Source organism: Podarcis pityusensis (assembly GCF_964106645.2).
Source record: "Podarcis pityusensis genome assembly, chromosome: 2".
In the NCBI taxonomy this organism is placed as follows: Eukaryota; Metazoa; Chordata; class Lepidosauria; order Squamata; family Lacertidae; genus Podarcis; species Podarcis pityusensis.
This window is the reverse complement of record NC_138029.1, coordinates 38669714-38692841: the sequence shown is the minus strand read 5'-3', so window position 1 is coordinate 38692841 and position 23128 is coordinate 38669714. Positions and strand designations below refer to the sequence as shown.

General features: G+C 40.1%; 1 protein-coding gene and 1 long non-coding RNA gene across 2 annotated transcripts in view; one reads left to right on the top strand and one right to left on the bottom strand.

The window, feature by feature from the left end:
- Positions 1-23128, top strand: part of LOC308470375 (myosin-4-like) — a 37396-nt gene that overhangs the window by 301 nt on the left and 13967 nt on the right. Inside the window, exons 2-29 of the mRNA XM_080993567.1 lie at positions 108-327; positions 974-1117; positions 1208-1364; positions 2470-2497; positions 2976-3087; positions 3514-3606; positions 3754-3817; positions 3920-4018; positions 4117-4220; positions 6252-6390; positions 7153-7271; positions 7887-8036; positions 8132-8302; positions 9946-10255; positions 11166-11239; positions 11345-11432; positions 11955-12072; positions 12978-13101; positions 13913-14049; positions 14859-15114; positions 15378-15620; positions 17198-17374; positions 18644-18789; positions 18874-18964; positions 20244-20633; positions 20725-20851; positions 21953-22071; positions 22632-22828. Coding sequence (XP_080849693.1) covers positions 121-327; positions 974-1117; positions 1208-1364; positions 2470-2497; positions 2976-3087; positions 3514-3606; positions 3754-3817; positions 3920-4018; positions 4117-4220; positions 6252-6390; positions 7153-7271; positions 7887-8036; positions 8132-8302; positions 9946-10255; positions 11166-11239; positions 11345-11432; positions 11955-12072; positions 12978-13101; positions 13913-14049; positions 14859-15114; positions 15378-15620; positions 17198-17374; positions 18644-18789; positions 18874-18964; positions 20244-20633; positions 20725-20851; positions 21953-22071; positions 22632-22828 — 4184 coding nt within the window. The 5' untranslated portion in view covers positions 108-120. The remainder of the gene's footprint in view (positions 1-107; positions 328-973; positions 1118-1207; positions 1365-2469; positions 2498-2975; positions 3088-3513; positions 3607-3753; positions 3818-3919; positions 4019-4116; positions 4221-6251; positions 6391-7152; positions 7272-7886; positions 8037-8131; positions 8303-9945; positions 10256-11165; positions 11240-11344; positions 11433-11954; positions 12073-12977; positions 13102-13912; positions 14050-14858; positions 15115-15377; positions 15621-17197; positions 17375-18643; positions 18790-18873; positions 18965-20243; positions 20634-20724; positions 20852-21952; positions 22072-22631; positions 22829-23128) is intronic.
- The window catches only part of LOC308470731, a 48312-nt gene continuing 29411 nt past the window's right edge, over positions 4228-23128 (bottom strand). Inside the window, exons 2-3 of the long non-coding RNA XR_013982609.1 lie at positions 13900-13942; positions 4228-5684 (exon numbers count right to left, since the gene is read on the bottom strand). This is a non-coding gene — a long non-coding RNA (uncharacterized lncRNA). The remainder of the gene's footprint in view (positions 5685-13899; positions 13943-23128) is intronic.

Sequence of the window (23128 nt, the reverse complement as noted above, 5' to 3'; positions counted from 1 at the left end):
TGGAACACGACCAATAGTCAGAAATACTGGTGTTATCACTGTCAGTTTCGTTGAGCACATAAATACTGTGGGTGCAATTATACCTTAAACTTCTTTAATTCCTTCAGCCAATCTATAATCATGACCTCAGACTCTGAAATGGCTGTATTTGGAGAGGCGGCTCCTTTTCTCCGGAAACCGGAGAAGGAGAGAATTGAGGCTCAGAATCGTCCATTTGATGCTAAAGCAGCCTGCTTTGTGACAGATGACAAAGAAATGTACGTCAAAGGCACTATACTGAGTAGAGAGCCGGGGAAAATCACTGTCAAAATCGAGCAAGATGACCGTGTAAGTAGGAATTTAACCTACCTGTTTCACTGAATGGTTCTTGGTTACCTAGTTGAAGGTTGGCCAGTTTCTGCAGTCTAGGGTACCACTTTGTTTTTCCAGAAAGTGGTCTGGAGACTGGGAGTAGTCAACCATTAAAATATTGGCACTATCTAACCATAAACGCTTGGGAATTATGAAGCAAATATGCTAAGTCCTAGTATTACATGCCAACATGTATAGTGCCACAACACACACAAAACTCAAAAGAGATGTTTAACATTAATTGTGCTGAGATGAAAGATAAGGAGTTTTGTGAATCTTTTCAACCCTCCCTCCATTCTAGTGGTTTTCGAGTAAGCTTTTAAATTCAGGACAGTATTTGTTGTTGGGTCATGTCTCTGCTGCTTCAGGAACCATTTTAATATTATTATTTTTATGAAATCAACCTAAGTTGGAGTTCATTTAGCACTCCCTCAAAAGTATCTTTCAGCCACCAAAATGTTCAGCACTAAACATTAAAATGTGGGGTCCCTACTGGAAATTTATAAATATTAGGATCAAGGTAACACAATCCCACAGACCTCTAGTTGAAAATATGGCCTACTTTCAAAATACTTACCTCTCCCATATTTGTTCATCTTCTCTATAACCCCTTTCCTCCCAGACTGTGACAGTTAAGGAAGATCAGGTTTTTGCCATGAATCCTCCCAAATTTGATAAAATTGAGGACATGGTTATGATGACCCATCTCCACGAGCCTGCTGTCTTGTATAACCTCAAAGAGCGTTATGCGTCTTGGATGATCTATGTAAGTTGAAACTGAATCTGAAGCCTAGTTTGTTTCTTTTTCAATCCATCAACTATGTACCATGATATGCATTGTCTCCTTTTTCTTCAGACCTACTCAGGTCTCTTCTGTGTCACTGTCAACCCTTACAAGTGGCTGCCGGTATATAACCCAGAAGTAGTGTCTGGTTACAGGGGCAAAAAACGGCAAGAGGCGCCTCCTCATATCTTCTCTATCTCTGACAATGCCTATCAGTTTATGTTAACTGGTGAGTACTCAGAAGTTAGTGTGCAACTAGAGTGCAAGGTTCAAACCTACACATTACAGAAATATTTGAGGCATAGAAATTTAACAAATTACATGCACCACAACCCTCATTTTGGAGGGATATACATCCATGTAGTCTTCTTAGCATGAGCAGTAGGACCCATTTGCCAGCATCTCTTCCAACTATCAGTGTCCATCTCCTCAGCCCAAATTCCATTTGTTTCACCTTCCTTTTAGAGGTGAGGCTAAACAGGTAAAATTCTGTCTGAGAAGATGGAGATTGATAGTTGAGAGTGAAGGAGAGATGCTGGTTGGATGAAGCTGTCCCACCCTTGCCGAAGAACAAGAGGACTGAGCTTCAAGCATTTCAAAAGGAGCAAGAGAAGTGGTTCGCATTCCTTCACAATTCCTCCTATGCAAATTGCTTCTTTGGCATACTATCAGAAGTCAGATAAGAGGGTTTGCCTAACCATCACAGGTACTTTCTGAGGGAGGTGCTTTAAGACATCTAGTTATTTGAAGTAGGATCTTGGGTGGAAAGCTGGTGCTATAAGCTCATTGGCTGGGAAAGGTCTTGTTTTCTTCAGTTCCTGCCAACTTTCCAAAGGCAGTCAAGTTGAAGAAATTATTAGATATGGTACATGGGAGACGAGGTGGCAAGGTTCACGTTTCTATCCCATGTCCTCTAATGCCCGCTTTCTGACACTCCTCACCTTCCAGCATCCCCATACCTGAAACACTCTCTACTATAAGAAATTGGAAGAGGGTGACAAGATGCCATTCTGAAGTGATCCTCTTACATATACATAGCACAGTTTATCCATAGCATGTTTTCAGCTGACTAATCTGTAAGAAGGAGACGGACCATAGTTCAGTGGCAGGGTACAAGTTTTGCAAGCAAATGGTCAATGTTCAGTCCTTAGCATCTTCACTTGGGGCTGCAAAAGTTCCCTATCTGAAATGCTGAGAACCACTGCTAGTCAGTATAAGCAGTAATGAGCTTTATGAACCCTAGATCTGACTCTTCCTAAGCAGAATCCTCAGATCAGCCTTCACAGAGTTTGACTAGAAACAGAACTGACTGGTATCTCCTTTTTACCTTTCAGATCGCGAAAACCAGTCAGTCCTGATTACGTGAGTATCCCCCCCCCCCCCCAGAATAGTTAAATGTTGTAGGAGCGGATAATACAGTCATTGGTTGTTTCCACACTTCAGGTTGTTTACAAAACAAAACAAAATTGAATATGGAAACAGAAGTACAGTGGTACCTCGGGTTAAGTACTTAATTCATTCCGGAGGTCCGTTCTTAACCTGAAACTGTTCTTAACCTGAAGCACCACTTTAGTTAATGGGGCCTCCTGCTGCCGCCACGCCGCAGGAGCCCAATTTCTGTTCTTATCCTGAAGCAAAGTTCTTAACCTGAAGCACTATTTCTGGGTTAGCGGAGTGTGTAACTTGAAGCGTATGTAACCTGAAGCGTATGTAACCCGAGGTACCACTGTATTTAATTACTGGCAAACAAGCCAAGGGGGAAAAAAGCAGGGGGGGTAATAATCACCACAATAAGAAAGAAAGACTAAGATAATTAGTTTGGACTTCTTTGTTCCAACAGTGGAGAATCCGGTGCAGGAAAAACTGTGAACACCAAGCGTGTCATCCAGTACTTTGCAACAATTGCAGTTGCTGGGGACAAGAAGAAGGAACCTCAACCGGGTAAAATGAAGGTTTGTGATACTGATAAAGTTTTCAATGGCTATTTCATACTGTTGTTATTCTGGAAATATCAGTAATGCACTCTAACTTTAGCAGATGTAAAAATCAAAATTAGCTGAACACAGAGAGAAATGTAAGCGACTTACATTAACCATTTCACAGAATCACAGAATCACAGAACTGTAGAGTTGGAAGGGACCCTAAGGATCATCTAGTCCAACCCCCTGCAATGCAGGAATATGCAGCTGGTCCATACAGGGATCGAACCTGCAACCTTGGTGTTATCAGCACCATGGTCTGCATCCCTTCTCTTGAAGGGAGATGTCATTTTAAAGTTTTGTGTAGTTTAACAGAATGCTTAAAGCTGCCATAATGATCTGTGCTCTTCAATGCTTTCAAAGCACAATTTCACAGGAAATTTCTCATGTTATAATTAGGGAACCCTGGAGGATCAAATCATCCAGGCTAATCCTCTACTGGAAGCCTTTGGCAATGCCAAGACAGTGAGAAATGACAACTCTTCACGTTTTGTAAGTTCTGACCGTTTATGTATGTATGTATGTATGTATGTATGAATTGCTCAGTTGTGCAGAAAATCTGTGTGTTATAAATTAAATATGTGTTCACTTCCTACCAAATTTGCAAGAGGAGACTTATACCAATCTTCAATTCACCAGGGAAAATTTATCAGAATTCATTTTGGGACCACAGGAAAGCTGGCGTCTGCAGACATTGAAACCTGTGAGTGGCTGCCCCATTTCTACTTGATAAATAAATTAAGCACAGTATTACAAAGAACACCTTGGACTTTGCTTATTTGTTTTTATATTCAAATTCTCACAGATCTTCTGGAGAAATCTAGAGTGACATTTCAGCTTTCTGCTGAGAGGAGCTACCACATATTTTACCAGATAATGTCAAATAAGAAACCAGAGTTGATTGGTAAGAGGAAGCAACGTGGAAATCCATTTTACTGTCTTTATTCAAGCTATTCAAAAGGAAACCAACATAGTTGCTCTTTTTTATTTTTTTGCTTGCAGACCTTATGCTCATTTCCACCAATCCCTATGATTTCCCATTTGTGAGTCAGGGGGAACTCACTGTGGCCAGCATAGATGATGCAGAAGAGCTATTAGCAACTGATGTAAGTCTCCCTGAGGGTGTTTGAAAATGATCATTTTATAGTGCCGTAAATGCACATTTGTTTCTCAGTTGATGAGGGGGATCCAGATATCTTTTCCCAAACAAAGGTTCCTAATGCAGAGTGATTGCATTTGCCCAGCAGTCCAACTTAGCACATGTATTGAAGCAGTGCTATGTGAAATCGGCTTCTGTGTGGTTATGAGCACTTATTGACAGTTTCCACTGGGACAAAACGAGTTACAAATTCATTGTTTGCCCAGTTTTCCAGAAACATGAAGTACCCAGAAAGATAAGTACCAGAGTAGTCTATGAAAGTGTTCTAAATTTGTTGTGGATAAGCTTAACATTTCACAGCAAGAATTTATTATGCAAATTAAGACATTTCTGAAGATACGCAGCAAAAATAATTATTGATTTGGTTTATCACAATATACAATTGGAAATATCTGGAATGTGGAATACTGCAAATTAAGCTTTGGTAAAATGCATGTTTGGGAATATTTGGAGGACATTGAGGATCAGTGAGTGTTAGAAGGAATGCATTGAGTATTTTAATGGAAATCATTGTTGGTGCTTCTTCTAATCTTACTTTCAACCTGAAGGCAGAAACATCACGTGAAAATGTCTATTTGACAGTACTGCACACACTGTGTGCCAACAAGTCAATTGACCGAACCCAATTAAGAGTGATCCACAAATGGAAACAGGTTTCTGCTGTTTCCATTTGTGAAAAGAGCACAAATGACTACTAAGAACTTGAGGAGGAAGAGCCTTTATCTACTTGGTTACAGATGATCCTAGTGGACTGCCTGACATAATTTGGTGGTAGGAAGGGAGTAATTTTTATTTATTTATATTGGTTAGTTGCTCTTCTTACATAACTGAAAGCAACTTACGCTAAAACCAATTAAGAACAACAATAAGGATATACAGGGCTTCATCCAGTTGCCTCTTCCTCCACTCCCACCTACTTAACAGGTGACCTGTTTTATCACAGCTACTGACAGTGCTGCTGATTACATCTTAGGCAGAGCAAACTGTGACTTCTGTGACACAACAGTGGGCAGTCTTACAGTGTCCTACACATTTCCTTTGTCAGTTTGAGCAACTTTCATGACAAGGGCATTCCAAAACATTCTGTGAGAATACAGTCAAAATATCTCAGTTGCTACCAATAACTGCAGTTGAGATCAGAATATTAAAGCTTTTTTATGAGTCCCTGGTTATTTTTCTATGCATAAGAGATTGTAATTGGATAGTTAGTTACCTGCATCCTAACACAAACTGCATCACTGTTTAATCAATTACAGAAGATAATGGTTGGGATATAGGAGTCTGTAAAATTACAGAGGGCTTTTGCATCCCCTAGTGGTACGAGATGGTCATTGCTGCTAGAGAACAGAATTCACAAGAGTTCACCTTCATTTCCTTTGGAGTGGTGAGGAGAGCTTTAGCTGATTTCACCCTGTTAAAAAAAAAGAAAAAAAGATTGAGTTTAATCTGAACAGTACATTTCCTGAAAATACATTAGAGGGGATGGAAGCACATAGACAAAAATAACCTTGTTGTTGTTATTAACACAGCTTGTAGATCATAGACACGCCTGTAAAGCTCAGAATGCTATTATGCAAGACAAAAAACTAGGAATGGCAGATCAAGGTTTCACACATTGCATAGGGCAAGAAGGATAATGGTGGGATCTCTATTCTATGGAAAACTGGAATAAAGGGTATCCAGGTCAGCTTTGACGATTTGGGTAAGTGATGGTATCTTATAGGAAATGACATGAAATATTTCTTCCCTGAGAAAAACAACACTTACTTAGATGTGTGGATGGCCTTTAACTTTTCCACTTGCAGAATCCACTAATCCACTATAGCATTGTTAATCGTTATTAACAGGTAGGAGTGCTTCTGTCTCCTTTGTATGAATTAAGTGCTCTTCATTTTTTATTTTTGCTTTCAAACGCTATCTACCATTGGAGACTTCCACAAACTTAGCCTCTGTATATTTTTCTTGTTACTCTCTGCAGAGTGCCATTGACATCCTGGGCTTCACTGCTGAAGAGAGGGTTGGAATCTATAAGCTGACAGGGGCAGTGATGCATTATGGGAACCTGAAATTCAAGCAGAAGCAGCGGGAGGAGCAAGCAGAGCCAGATGGTACTGAAGGTAAATGTTACATGGTACATTGTCCTCAAGTCTGCATTATACGTGTTGACTGTGCTGTGGCCAGCTTTTTCTTTTTCTTTTCTTTTTTACAATTTCCAATTCAATCTTTATTATTTTTAAAAATATACATTTATACAACATTTATACAACACTCTGTTTTTGCTTGTAACAAAAAAGAAAATGATGGCAACTGAAGCAAAGATACTTTTTATACCTCACAATACACATGACACTACCATTTTTAGAAAGAAAGAAAAAAGAAATAAAGAAAGAGAAAAGAAAAAAGAAAAATAAAGAAGAAAAAGTAGTTGAGATTTTAAAAAAGACTTCCAAACATTGTCATTGTACGTTATCTGTTAAATACACTTTTACTGCACAGTTACTTTTTTCTTTTATTTTTTATCGTATTTCTATGTAAATTGTCAATTACCTTTATATACTACAAGGCTCAGTCTAGGTCTGGCAGGAGATTACCGTTTATACCATGGTGGCCAGCTTTTTCTGATGACCAGATTGTATGTAAAAGCACGTTCCCAAAGTTCTGCTCAATACTTTCAACAAAAATGTACAATGACTGGATGAAAATATTAAAGCCAATTACATCCTATATGGGTATTATATAAAGTCACCATCTCTACAGACAACTGGGCGGCTTTTTTGTGGGTGTAACATGGAGTTTCTGAATGCTGTTGATGACTCCAGAGCTGATGGTGGACTGTATAGAGTTAATATTTGTTTTTGTTTTCATTTACTTATATCTAGTGGCTGACAAAGCAGGCTACTTAATGGGCCTAAACTCTGCAGATTTGCTTAAAGGTTTGTGCTACCCACGAGTGAAAGTTGGAAATGAATATGTGACTAAAGGACAAAATGTTCAGCAGGTACATTTTCATTGTGATAATTGCTTTTAAACTAGCAGTTTTGTCCTGAAGTATTTTATATATTTAAATGTATGCATTAAATTGATTGTAGGCACACCGCAGGCCTCAGTAGGACTCTCGGGGAATGTAACAATATATCAAACCTTAATAAACTTGAAACAATATATTTGGAAAAAACAGAACAATTATAAAGCACTATGATAAATAACAATGCATGTCCAAAACAGGAGCAGATTCCAGCAGACCCACAGTGAAATCTGAAAAGAAAAATGAAGATGTCTCAAGAACAAACTAGCCTCAAGCTTCTTAACACATGAAAGGCAAAATTGAGTGGTTCTTCCAAATATGTGTATAGGGGAGTTTTACAGTGAGAACATTACAATGGAGAATGTGCTGTCCTTTGTGCCAGCCAACCTCATATCAAACAATGCTAGTGGTGGGAGCATGATCTTGCCTGATGAGCAGAGCACTCAGGGAGTATTCATATAGGAAAGATTTCCTGACATTCAAGCCATTTATGGCTTTTAAGGACAAGAACAGCACATGAAAATTAATTGGAAGCAAGTACAGCTCTTTTTTTAATAGAAATTCTTCACTTGCTTCTCATTGGGATAGGTGTACAATTCTGTGGGTGCACTTGCAAAATCTGTCTACGAGAAGATGTTCCTGTGGATGGTGACACGCATTAACCAGCAGCTGGACACCAAACAGCAAAGGCAGCATTTCATAGGGGTGCTGGACATTGCTGGCTTTGAGATCTTCGATGTAAGTGAACATTAATCCTACACAACAAAATAAAAAACCATTCAAAATGTCTGTGCTCATTTAAAAATACAAAAACTATTATTTTGCTTGTAAAGTACAACAGCCTGGAGCAGCTGTGCATCAACTTCACCAACGAGAAACTGCAACAGTTTTTCAACCACCACATGTTTGTGTTGGAGCAAGAGGAGTACAAGAAAGAAGGAATCGATTGGGAGTTCATTGACTTTGGAATGGACCTGGCTGCCTGCATTGAACTCATTGAGAAGGTAAGAGGTGCTTCCTGTTTTAACTCTCAGCATTTCTTGGCAAAAGGCCTGCAATTAAATGAATTTCTGTACCTGAGCAGTTCAATCTATAATTCTGACTTAATATTTAAACAGTTGTTCCTTTGTGGTATTTTTATCCTATACTAAACAAGGTGAGTGGGTGAACCATGCCATCAAAAATGATGAGATGGGAATGGCAGAGTCAATAGAAAGCAAGGTGTCAGGGAACTGACATCGGAGCTAGAGGCGGAGGGAAGGCTCTCAAATGATGCTGGAGAAGGGCCCAGCAGGGAGAGAGGCAGCTCCGCAGATGGGGAAGCAAATCAGCGCAACACCAGGGATAAAGGGGGGCTGATGGGGGAATCAGCGAGAGGGCTCCAGGACTCTTCACTGGACACCAGCGGGGAGAGCACGGGTCCTCCGCTACCCACGCCCTCCCTGCGCAGAAGACTTCCGCGCAGAGAGAGTAGGAGGAGACTGGGTGTCAAACAACTTTTATGTTGGGAGAGATTTAAGAAACGCCCACTGACGGATTCTGCTAGCGACTGAGGCAGCCACAAAGTGAAGGGCTGCCCAGACTGAAAGGTTTAGCAAGGCAACAAAGCCAGGAGAGGCGGCAGCTTACGCACGAGCAACCCATACTCATTACACAAGGCAAATGGGACAGGTGGGCATGAAGGGCTGAGGATCTGAGAAGAACGTTGCAGGGCCTAGACAAGTACAGTGGTACCTCGGTAAAGTACTTAATTCGTTCCGGAGGTCTGTACTTAACCTGAAACTGTTCTTAACCTGAAGCACCACTTTAGCTAATGGGGCCTCCCGCTGCCGCTGCGCCGCCGGAGCACGATTTCTGTTCTCAACCTGAAGCAAAGTTCTTAACCTGAAGCACTATTTCTGGGTTAGCGGAGTCTGTAACCTGAAGCACATGTAACCTGAAGCGTATGTAACCCGAGGTAACACTGTAGTAGATCATGGAAGAGCATGAAGATGAGGCTCACCTGAATACTGCACACCTGCGTGGCCTGATGAATAGACAAGGAATTTTCAGAGAGAGGAAGCTGATACAGGGACACAAGCAAGTTGCAGTGGAACACAGTGAGAAGATTCAGTAAAGCTAACTGGGCCCAGGATATTAAATAAGTTGAGCAGGGGCTAGGCTTAGCTCCTTTCTTGGAAAGCTCTGATGATCATAATGATGATCATGAAAGTGGTATCGATTGGAGGGTGCCTTTGGTTTAATATATTCAGTTTAACCTATCTCTCCAACAGGTTTCTCGAGGCAGATTACAAACGTGTCACATTTTGCACTCCCAGTGGTCCTGCTGCGTAGGTTAGATTGAATTATAGTAGCAAGCATTTGAACCCAACAGTGTATCTGTTGCATCACACATGACTCCATCTGCCTCTCATATTTGGTGCTTTCATGACAGCAAAAACTGATTTCCAACAGAAACTGTTGGTTTTGAATCAGTAAAAAATAATAATGCCTTGTTTCATTTAATGTCAATGTATAGTTATTAACTTTACATTCAGAGGCAATAGCAATGTTCCAGAATAGTACTTGTGATGCAGAACAGTGATGCATTGTACAATCCACTGAACAATGTCTGTTTCTCTACATCTGCTCTCCTTGTTCCCTCCAGCCAATGGGCATTTTCTCCATCCTAGAAGAAGAGTGCATGTTCCCCAAGGCAACAGACACATCTTTCAAGAACAAGCTCTATGACCAGCATCTTGGCAAAAGCAACAACTTCCAGAAACCCAAGCCTGTCAAAGGCAAGGCTGAGGCCCACTTCTCCCTGGTCCATTATGCTGGCACTGTGGACTACAACATCAGTGGGTGGCTGGACAAGAACAAGGACCCCCTGAATGAAACAATTGTAGGACTGTATCAGAAATCATCACTGAAATTGTTGTCCTTCCTTTATTCCAACTATGCTGGTACAGATGCAGGTGAGCACTATTTCTGAAAAGCATAAATCTGTTTAACATCTTTTGCTTCTTGTTTACCTCTGTTTGAATCTCTTGATTCAGCCATTCTGATAGGGAATCCGAAGAATTGCTTCGCCTGGGTCCATGTGTCCACATAGCCACACAGAAGCTCCCATTCATAGCCCAGGCTGACATCCTGTTCATCTATTCTAGATGCACGTAGGGAATTGCAAGGTCAGATGAGACCTCTGGGTATAGGGTGATATATAAACTCAATAAATTATAATAATAAATTATATGTAGGGGAACAGAAACTCAGCAAGTTTTGGGGATACTGATTCTTGCAGTTCTGGTAAGACACTAAAGAACTAAAACAAAAGTTCTCTTGCAAACTTAGTTTTAAATTGAACTAAAAGGGAAAAGATTACTAAAAGGGGAAAAAGGCAGGGTATTAATAATAATAATAATAATAATAATAATAATAATAATAATAAATATCTACACCAGAGGTCAGGTTTCCTGCCGCTGTTTGTTGTGTCATTGAATTCAGTTCTCATAGATATTAGCTCCAATCCAGAGAAAGTTAGTTCTCCCATTACAATCAGTGGGGCTTAAATTAATTGTGACAAACTAGTTCTACTGATTTCGCTGATATTTATATGTTACTCTTACATACAACTACTTCTCCTGGATTGTGTCCAAAAACAGGAAACTCACAGACTTAGCAGTGATTTACTCTGAATACATGGATCATGGATCCTTTATCTTACCTTGATCTGGTGCTCTTTTCCAAGGTATATACTACCTCATCTCTTTCCCAGCCATCACAGAACTAGCTGAATGGATATGTATGCTATTTAATATCTCAAGAGACAGGGAGGATTCTGTTTAAGAGTATAGCATCTCACATGGCTGCTGTTTTGTTTGAAAGGTGACAGCGGCGGCAGCAAAAAAGGTGCCAAGAAGAAGGGTGGCTCTTTCCAGACAGTATCCGCTGTATTCAGAGTATGTGGCATTTCTTTCAGCTCTCCCCTTTATAGTATAGATTAACATGGGAAACAGACCTGTGTGCTACTGCATTTAGAACCCATTTCTTTTCTTCTGATACAGGAGAATTTAAACAAGCTGATGACCAATCTGAGAAGCACTCATCCTCACTTTGTGCGCTGTCTAATTCCTAATGAGACTAAGACGCCCGGTGAGTTACTGTGTCTCGTTGTGTGTTGAATCATTCCCCTATCTGAAGTTGGTAAAATTATTTTATTATGAATAATTTAATGATCAGGCAAACTATATGTCTCTTAATGGCTACAAGATCTCCTTGCTCAGGAGTTCATTTCCCCCCCAAACATCAGTCTCCCAAGCAAATGTGCCACTTTGATATAAGGCACTTAAGAGCTAAGTTTATTAAGTAGTATCAAAAAGCTTTCAAATTCCCAAGTTTAAACTGTAGATTCCTGCCAAGATTATAAATCTGGCCTTTATTTTATTAATTACATTTCTATACCACCTGTCAGCTGAGGATCACAGGGCAGTTTGCATTATAAAAACACAAAAATACATAACATAGCGGCAAACATAAACAATATTCCCCAATATTTTAGTTAAGTTCTTATGATTTGTCTAGCCATGTCAGGTGACCCATATTTCATGAAATTATGAGTCTACCTGTAAATTTGACATTCTTTCTTAATTTCCCCTTTCTCCTTTGGTTTTAAAGGTGAAATGGACCATCACCTGGTGATGCACCAGCTGCGGTGTAACGGGGTATTGGAAGGTATTCGGATCTGTAGGAAAGGCTTCCCCAGCAGAATCATCTATGCTGACTTTAAGCAACGGTACACTTTCCTCTAACAATATAAAAAGGCTACTTTTTTGCAATTGCTGAAGTTGATATTTCATAAATATATTCTTTTGTATAGGCCGTTTCAGCACCTAGTCAGAAAGACTCAGAATTTAGTCAATAACTGCAGAGTCTTGAGAGGAGAGATTGTATAGTTTCATTTTTGTTCCTGAACTATTTGGCCCTCTAAATATTGCTGAAAAGAGAGTAGAAACAAACTGGTATTAATGTTTTACTCTATTTTCTTGGTTGTATAAATAACAATTAAACGTATGTAATGAATGGTGTGGTGCTCTAATGGGGGGGTGCTTTTAGGAAGTATCTGATACTCACTTTATATATGATATAACCATATTGGTTGTAACATATTCAGTTAGATTCTGGGTGTCTTATGGCCACATGGTCTATTACAGTCTTCCTCAATTTAGGGAAGTTTTTAAATATTTGATGAATGATTGTATTTTAATATTTGCTGGAAGCCGCCCATAGTGGCTGGGGAAACCCAGCCAGATGGGCAGGGTATAAATAATAAATTATTATTATTATTATTATTATTATTACTACTACTACTACTACTAACTAAAAGGGTGGGAATGATCACACTCCTTGGGTCTCTGCCACCTGAGAAACATTCTAATGGGAGGTAGGGTTCCATTTGTGTAGAAAAGAACCCATTCATGTGTTTGGAATGCTCATTCACTGTCCAGCACTGTCCAGTAACAGTGTAGAAGTTACTCCCACATGTGTGCGTGTGCATGTGTTTTGTGTGAAGAGCTCCCATGTATATTATTCTACTGTTCTCCTTATTTGGATACTGTTTCCCCATTAAGACCCTAGTGTATTGTGTTACTGACTTCAGTTCTCCCACCTCTCTGTTCCTTTCTGCCTTTCCTACCACAGCTACAAAATTCTTAATGCCTCTGCAATTCCTGAAGGCCAGTTTATTGACAGCAAGAAGGCTTCTGAGAAGCTTCTCTCTTCCATTGATGTGGATCATAATCAGTACAGATTTGGCCATACTAAGGTAAGTACAAGCACGGAGTTTGACAGTTGTTTCCAGCAAATAAAAAATGGATGAAGTGCATGAGAGGAGAACGATAGAAAAGAACAGGTAGTATATTGGGGTTGCCTAATTTATTTATGCATGGCTAATTCCCCTTTGGGATGCGGGTGGTGCTGTGGGTTAAACCACAGAGCCTAGGACTTGCCGATCAGAGGGTCGGCGGTTCGAATCCCCACAACAGGGTGAGCTCCCGTTGCTTGGTCAAGAATGAGTTAGACCAAGTTAATGACCTTTTGGGATGTGGGTGGCGCTGTGGGTCAGAAGGTTTGGCAGTTCGATTCCCTGCGACGGGGTGAGCTCCCGTTGCTCGGTCCCAGCTCCTGCCAACCTAACAGTTCAAAAGCACGTCAAAGTGCAAGTAGATAAATAGGTACCGCTCCGGCGGGAAGGTAAACGGCGTTTCCGTGCGCTGCTCTGGTTCACCAGAAGGCTGGTTCAAGGCCTGCTGATCTTTCTGAATCTGTGGCCTCATCCTCCTAAAACAATGAGCCACAACCTGGTGTCATGACACTGGCTTGGGATTTCCCCTGAAAAACCTGAAGAAATTTCCTGAGCTACCCAGAAGCCTTGGACAGAAGTCTCTTTCTGTTTCTCTCCCCTCCCACACACATACCAGCACCCTTTTCCTTTAACATGACAATAGTGCTGAGAGCAAGAATAAAAGAGAAGGGGTAAGGATCATCCACTTTTCATACCACTTTCCTCTCCCTTTGTTAGTACTATGTGCTTGTTTAGTGATAACTTTTGTTTCAAACTTACCAAAACATCACAGGTATTCTTCAAGGCTGGCCTCCTTGGGTTGCTGGAAGAGATGAGAGATGAGAAACTGGTAGCCCTCATCACCCACACACAGGCTATGTGCAGAGGTTACCTCATGAGGCTTGAATTCCAAAAGATGAATGCAAGAAGGTAACTAGCCATTTCCTTGCTGAACCTCCAGAGAGCAGCTCACTAAAACTTGTTTGTACACATTAATGTCTGAATATGTCAGTATTAAATGTATGGTCTTCTGTACAGAATGAAGACCATACAGTGTCATACTTAGTTCCCTGTCTCATACCTAAACTTTTGGCAAAGCTAGGATATGTATTTTTGACGCAAAATCTGGCACTGTTACTTTCTCATCTTCAACATTTGAACCTTGCTTTGGCAAAGCTTGTTGCTCCTTTTTGCTACAAATGTAATGCAGGTATTTTGGAATTCCCCTGCACTCTTTTTATTTGGAAACGACCAGTTTGAGTTTATTGTGCTAGCCAAAGGCCCATGCCAAAATATAGAAAAACAAACTATTTCAGATACAACATATAAATCAAGGCATCGACTAAAACAGAGTCATCAATTTTTAGTGAAACTACAGATATAGACCCCTGAATCCCTGTTACAGTTCACAACTATGTTGTCCAATTCCTTTTTCCTAATCTTTATTGCCACCAGCATGAGAAATGCCACTTTATAAGTCACTAACACATTGGAGTAACCACTGAACCTGCTCCATTGAGGGATAATTGCTTGCTTGAGCAAGTAAGTTTTAGAAAGTGGCTCCTCAGGTCAGCATATAAGGGCCAATATAACAAATAATGAAAAATATATTCTACCTGTAATTGACCAGTCTGCTTTAGGAGATTACTACTGATAAAGATCAGTGCTTATTTAGTATTGAAACATGTGCCTCTGAAATCACTTTCCGCTTAAGTCCCTTACTTTCCATACATTCGCAGAGAATCAATTTATGTAATTCAGTACAATGTCCGTTCATTCATGAACGTCAAGCACTGGCCCTGGATGAAGCTATATTTCAAGATCAAGCCCTTGCTAAAGAGTGCTGAATCAGAGAAAGAGATGGCCAACATGAAAGAAGAATTTGAGAAAACTAAAGAAGATCTTGCAAAGTCAGAAGCAAAAAGAAAGGAGCTTGAGGAAAAAATGGTGACTCTGGTGCAAGAGAAGAATGACCTTCAGCTTCAAGTTCAGTCTGTAAGTAACGTGTATTCTCCTAGTTGCACTTCTGATTACCACCGTCCATTGTAGAGAGAACACTCAGTGGGCAAGCTGAGAGCAATAACCTTCAAGCTGGTTACTGACAATCTTGTAGATCTTGTAGATGAGCTTCTGGAAAGAGCATACTGCCATCTAGTCCTGCTTGACAGAGGATTCAGTGGCAGTAATCACAGCAGCACTCCTGATTTTTATATTAAAAAATAAATACACATGTCTGGCTTCTTTTTTTCATTCTATAGGAAAGTGAAAGTTTAGCAGATGCTGAGGAAAGGTGCGATGGACTCATCAAAAGTAAGATTCAGCTAGAAGCTAAGATAAAAGAGTTGACTGAAAGGCTGGAGGATGAGGAGGAGATGAATGCCGAGTTGACGGCCAAGAAGAGGAAACTTGAAGATGAGTGCTCAGAGCTGAAGAAAGACATTGATGACTTGGAACTAACATTGGCCAAAGTGGAGAAGGAGAAGCATGCAACAGAAAACAAGGTGAAAAGAGACTACAGAGTCATAGTGCCATTACGACCCCTCTCGGTTCTGTCCCCCTGCCAACATGAAAGTAAAATTTTAAATCAGTACAGTGGTACCTTGGGTTAAGTACTTAATTCGTTCCGGAGGTCTGTTCTTAACCTGAAACTGTTCTTAACCTGAAGCACCACTTTAGCTAATGGGGCCTCCTGCTGCCGCTGCACCGCCAGAGCACGATTTCTGTTCTCATCCTAAAGCAAAGTTCTTAACCCGAGATACTATTTCTGGGTTAGCGGAGTCTGTAACCTGAAGCGTATGTAACCTGAAGCGTATGTAACCCGAGGTACCACTGTAGTAAGGAAAGGAAGGAAAAGATAGCTTACTTAAACTTAAGAAGTTTTGGCTACTGGTTTGTTCCTTCAACTTTTGTATTGCAGCACTTGGAGTTTGGGGTTTAGATGTTCAGCATCCAGATTCATATTTTTCGGTGCTGCCATGAAGCTCAGTAGGTGGCCCTGAGCAAATCAAATGATATCTCAGGGTTGTTTTTTTTTTTTTTTACAGAGTTGTGAGTTCAAAAGGGAATGTTATACATCTTGCTTTGGATCTTTGAGACTGATTAGGAAAAAAAAATCTAATAATGTATCAGGTTGTATCCAGTGCTGTCCCCATTCAGAGTAGACATGACTAAGGGCTCATCCACACTTACGTTTTGCCCCATGCTTTCTAGGCACAGGCCCACACTTTTCTGGTCCAAGTCTGAGCCCTTTTTAATTTTTTTGCCCCACTGCTTCCTCCAGGAAAATCTGCTCGTTAATGCTGAATCAGAACAAACAGCAATTTTGGTTTTCCGTGGCTTGCCATTTGCTCTGAATCAACACTAAAGAACAGGTTTTCGCAGGGAAAGTGCCTGCGATGGGGGTTGGGGATGTTCAGGCAGGGAACCTTAAAACGCGGACCTGTTCCTAGAAATGCAGAGCAAAGGTAAGTGTGGATGAGCCCTATCTTAGCTTCATTAATTCCACATTAATGTCCATAAATTGGAGAGTGCAGAATAATGAAACTGATTTTTTATTTGGTTGCAAAATATATTTAACTTGCCTGACAGAATTCTTCCTACTGGTCCTGTTGGAAGATTATGCTTGGCCCTTTGCATATTGTGAAGGGGATTTTTTTTTCTACTCGTCGCATTTGTATTTTTAGATTTCATGGGCAAAAAAGAGACAAAAATCAGCTTTTGCCCAATCTTTCTGTGTAACTCAGTGTTCTTTATTGCACTATTTCAGTTTTGTAATGAAGAGGTCAGGAGGCATTTCTGAGGAAAGTCTCATTGTGTTGCCACATCTGTAACTAGTGCTGCTCGTTACATATGTATAGGATTTTAGCAGACACCAGCCTTTGGGTGATATCATACTCAGAGTAGACCCACTGAAATCAATGAACAACTTCCTTACATCCATTTACTTCAGTGGTTCTACTCAGCACATGACTTAGTTGGGTATTACCCTATGTTATTTTCTCACTCATAAGACAAGGACTGCATATAATCACCCGTAATGAGGAAACACTCATAAATGGAGGTCTTTATTGTTTCTTAGGTTAAAAATCTTACTGAGGAGATGGCAGCTTTGGACGAAAACATCTCCAAGCTCACCAAAGAGAAGAAAAGCCTCCAAGAAGCTCACCAGCAGACTTTAGATGACCTCCAGGCAGAGGAAGACAAAGTGAACACTCTGTCCAAAACCAAATCGAAACTTGAACAGCAAGTTGATGATGTAAGAGAATTTTTAGTGTTGAGAGGACACAATAAAAGCACTGGGAGAACTGAAGTCTATTTGCAGTTATACACACTGGCTAGAACCAATGTTGAACCTGCTAAATCTTTTTTTTTGTACTAGTCCTCAGTTCTATATTTGTCTGATATCATCAGTCCTCTCCTCCAGGCTTAGGAAGGCAGTAGGAGCACAGAACTAATGCAACCTGAGGCACCATTTAACTGACTAAACATGGGCATACATATCTTCAAGTAAGGGCCTTTACTCTTGCCAGAGGTTCGGCTCTGCCCTTGCAGGTTCTGGAAGGATCTTTTGGGAAAGTCCTGTACGCTCAGAGACTTTGCACCTGCCCATTAGGGGAAAGAGGAACCCCTGAACACTTATTTTTTTAAGATGTCCTTTTTACAATGAGGCACGTAGAGATACCATCGACCCCCATCTGGTGAGGCTTGCTGCCCTTCCAGACAAGCCTAAACTGAATTTTCTCCTCTTAGGCAAAAATCACAAGATGACCCGGATGGTCGCCAGATTCTGCGCGCAGATTTGTAGGTGTAGAACACCCCCTGGAACAAATAGATCACTAGGAAAACTGCCGTAGCCGGCCTCCTGGATATCCCAGGGGCAATCTTCACGTTAGTTTAACCTTAGGTCCTTTTGTGTTCATGCGACTATTTTAATTTTAATCTATAAGCTGTTACTGTGTATTGTTTTAAATGTCTATTTCATTCTTGTGAAAGCAGTCTCAGTTGTGCTTTTTGAACTGGTCTTTGGCCGTAATAATAAATTATTACTATTACTATCTTCGAGTAATTTTCAGTAATGAAATGTGTCAATCCACTGCCTGCCTAACAGTTCCCTTTTTGAAGAATATACTCTTTTTGAAGACTGCAAGTGGTAGATCATTTTTAGGAGCAAGGGAACTCGCCTCAAAACATATTCACATATTTTGAACTAGGTAAACTTAGGAATATAGGAAGCTGTGTTACACCATATCAGATCATTGGTCCATCCAGCAGCTGCCTCTTCAAGGTTTCAGGCGGGCCTTTTTCTAACATGTTTGGCTGGTATTTATTAGACTTTGTTATTAATAGGATATCTAAGAACTGAATTTTATTTTAGCATTGCCATCTTTGCAGGGGCTTAGAAGACTCTGCTTTAAGGCCTAAAGCAGCATCTAGCCTTTCAAAACACCTAATTCTTTATATTTCCTTCCTCTTCTTTGAAACAATAGCATTAAATCAGTGTCTCTTGTTCTTATGTACTGTTTAGCTTGAAGGGTCTTTGGAGCAAGAGAAGAAGCTTCGTATGGATCTTGAGAGAGCTAAAAGGAAGCTGGAGGGGGATCTGAAGATGTCTCAGGAATCTATCATGGACCTGGAGAATGACAAGCAGCAAATGGATGAAAAACTGAAGAAGTATACTGCCGAGATTTAATATTGATCTCAAATTTGAACTTTCTCATTAAAATGCTTACTTTTCTTTTTTTCCTCCTTCACCAGGAAAGAGTTCGAAATCAGCCAGGTACAAGGAAAAATAGAGGATGAACAGGCTCAAAGCTCTCAGTTACAGAAAAAAATTAAAGAGCTACAGGTAAATCATAGAAAACTTCGTGTATCTTTTGTGCCTCGGAAATCTCAGTTTTTAAGGTCACTCTCACCCCTCATATACATTCACTGCTTATATAGTGGTTCTAAAATGATATTCTTCCTCAAATTGAATACCTACATACACACTTAGTATGAAGACACTAGATAAAATCACTTTAGGAAGAATAGTGTATTACTCCAGGAAATTCAACCATTGGTCTTAAGGAACCACTGGCTGTAGGTGTATATTGTCTCCTTAATGTGAGATGTTTAAGAATATATTTGTGTTCATATGCATTTCACAGAGAACCTGAAATGTTATAAGTTTATAAAATAAGTATGCATGCACTGCTTATTTTACACATGTTTTTATTGAAATAATACAATGATTTAGTACTTTTAGATTACTCCTGGCCCAGCTACTGTATGGAGGCACAGACTTGGCTTAAAGGCCACCCTGATTTTATAGAGACCGTTCAATCCAAGTACTTAAGGCAAATATTCTCAGCGCCATCTTGTGTTTCAAACGCTGCATTGCAGTTGGAGGCCAACTTTCTCTCAATTGAATTACAAATTTGGTACAGGACATTTACTTATTGCCTTTGTCTGAATTTAACCCTCACTGGTCTATTACCCTTAATATTGCAAGACTGTCACGAGAGTGCTTGGACCAAAACTGTTACTCAAAAGCTCTACTCTGATTTATCAGCCCAACGGTTATTAACACTGGATTTCGATAAAGCAAAGAATTTAATTAGGCAGCGCCTACATGACATTGAACAACAGAATAATTTAGCCACCATAAGAAAATTTTGTCCTTGGTATGATCCCCCCCCCACCTAGTCTCCTCCGCACATCGGCATCCTATCTGCTAAACTTAACAGTTTTAAAATACAGACGTGCCTTCACCTATGCAAAACGATTATGTCCATTCGGAGATGGCAGTATCAAATCTGTAGTGCATGTACTCCTAGCTTCTGCATGCTCCTAACCTCTGTGTAATGAGGTTAATACTCCTCTTCTATCATCCATACCAGGCTGTTCATCCTCTGCTACATTGTCCTTGCTTCTTGCAGACCAATATTACCAGGTGACAGCAAACATGGCAAAAATTTTAGCTGGGGCAATCAGAATTAGATCTACCATCTGACCAACCTGTTTAATGCCTAGTAAAGATTTTTACTTTTAGTTTATAAAATCATGAGCACAGTCTACCTAAAGTTCCTTTTCAGTTCTACTCTTTTCAGTGGCATAGTTAAACTTCTGTATCTTATTTCCCAAAGGCCCGTATGGAAGAACTGGAGGAGGAGATTGAGGCTGAGCGTGCATCTCGGGCCAAAGCAGAGAAGCAGCGGGCTGATCTCTCCAGAGAACTTGAAGAGATCAGTGAGCGTCTGGAGGAAGCTGGTGGGGCAACCGCAGCTCAGATTGAGATGAACAAGAAGCGTGAGGCAGAATTCCAGAAAATGCGCAGGGACCTTGAAGAGGCCACTCTGCACCATGAAGCCACAACGGCTGCTCTCCGCAAGAAGCATGCAGACAGTGCAGCTGAACTTGGGGAACAAATTGATAACCTGCAACGTGTGAAACAGAAGCTGGAGAAGGAGAAGAGTGAGCTGAAGATGGAGATTGATGACCTTGCCAGTAATATGGAGTCTGTCTCCAAAGCCAAGGTAGAGAGTTGCATGTCTTTATTGTGACTAACTGTTCTGCTGTAGATTCTGGTTAATTAAAACATTGTATTTTATTTCTCCCCTCACAAAGAGTAATCTGGAAAAGATGTGTCGGGCCCTTGAAGACCAGTTCAGTGAAATTAAGACAAAAGATGAAGAGCATGTGCGGCTGATCAATGATCTGAACACACAGAAAGCACGTCTACACACCGAGAATGGTGAATTTGGGCATTTTTAGAAGACATGGGCATTCCATCCCACCTTTCCATAAAAATCATTGTAGACATGTTATCTACATATGTATTATTGTAGGAAACTGCATTTCTGTTTCTTAAAGCGTATCTTAGAAATGTGGGTTGTCGGATAATTGGGTTTTTTTCCCTTTTCTGTGATGTGGAAAAGTAATGCTTATACAACTCATACAACAAATATTCAGATACAAAAACTCAGCCACAAATACTCAAAGGCTTCTACTGCCTTCTCCTTTAGACCCCTATATTAGTTCCTGTTAACAGCTACAAATGCACTGTTAATGTTGAATAGAGAACTGCTCTGGTTTTTAAACATGATCTCTGTGTTTAAATCTATGCATAAGCATCAGTAGTGAAAAACTACTGTTGATAGTCAAGTGGGAGTATTGGGGCTGCATGAACAGCATTAGCAAGTGGCACAAGTGAGAGATTCAGAGCTCCATGAGAACATTCATAAACGTTATTCAGATTCTTGGGGCGCCATGCACAGCGTCTGGTCACCCAATAGACCTTGAGCCTCGGTGTCGCTCTCAAATTCCTAAAATTATAATTGCACATGACACTTCACAGAATATGCCTTAAATAGCCTCTACATGCAGCTCAGAGAAAATTAAATCCTACTGATGGCAATGAGAATAAAGCCCATGCAGCTCGTTCTGGTTTACAACTCATTTTCTCCAGAGTGAAGAAGTAAGGCCACCACTAAAAGTATATATGGATAGATCTAAAGAAAATGTATTAATCCGAACAAAAATTATCGAGAACTAATGTTAATTGCAGTATTTATCGTAATTATTGAAAACTGTAGTATTTATTGCATTTTATTTTAATAGAAGCCATACTATATTTGTTGCAATTATTGTGGACTGTAGTAACATCCATTTCAAAGAATGGGAGACAGAGATGGAAAAATTCTAGTCGACCAAGTGCACAAATGATTTAAATAAGCACTTGCATTGCCATCAGTGAGACTACTTAGGAGCAGGTGGTGAGACTACTTAAGAGCAGGTGGGGTGTTTTTTCAACCATCTCAGCCTATGACTATGTGAATATATTTTTTTCCAATAGGCGAATTTTCTCGACAACTAGAAGAAAAAGAATCTTTTATTTCACAGTTGATCAGAGGGAAACAAGCCTTTACCCAGCAGACAGAGGAACTCAAGAGGCAGCTGGAGGAAGAAAACAAGGTGATTTTCCACTTGTATATCATGCCTCAGAGAAGTGAGGAATGAATAATCCTGATAAAAAGAGGCAGGAGAGGCAGGGAACATCAGAAAAAAGGCAATAAAACAATCAAAGCTGATTTCCAGCTGACATGGACTGATGGAAATTCAAGGACAAATTACAGCATGAATGCAGTAACACATGCAACATGGAGAGGTAAAACAGGTGCTTTTGCAAATTCTGCAGTTGCTATTGAAAAAGCTATGATAATATTGCACTGTTAAAAAACACACCACTCCATAAGATTAATTTGTGAAATTTACTGCAGTGAAAGCATGACTGAGGCTAAAGAACGCAAATAATAATAATAAAAAATCGGTTCACAGAAAGTAATAATGCTTGGTTAAGTATTATATAGTCAATACTTTTATGTTTGGGTATAAACCAAATGCTGAGGAAGAAAACATCCCAGATCTCATATCTGACATGACTAACAGACAGATGTAGAATGTCTGATTGAAACAACCTGCATGCTATTGCTACCCATGTGGTCATCATTACCATTAACATTATGAACCCTTAGGCAAAAAACGCTCTGGCCCATGCCTTGCAATCTGCTCGCCATGACTGTGACTTGCTCCGGGAGCAGTTTGAAGAGGAACAAGAAACCAAAAGTGAGCTGCAGAGGGCTCTCTCCAAGGCCAACACTGAAGTTGCCCAGTGGAGAACCAAATATGAAACGGATGCCATTCAACGTACTGAGGAATTAGAAGAAGCCAAGTGAGTACTGGGAAGGAAATCAGGGGAGAGCTTTGGAGATACCAGGGTATTAACCTGTGGTATTTATTTTTGACAGCAAATCCTCTATTTCTAGTTTTGCATCTTATGCAGATCTGTTTTTTGCCATTGATATTTGTTTTATAAGCGTATTTATATACCACTCTCCCATAAAATATCAGGGTAGTTAGAGCAATATAAAACATGAAAAACCATTAAAAGCAGTGCAAAACAATCATTAAGATAGCTAGCTACTCAAGAAAATTGGAAACTACTGAATTACCATAAAATAGAGTCTTCAAA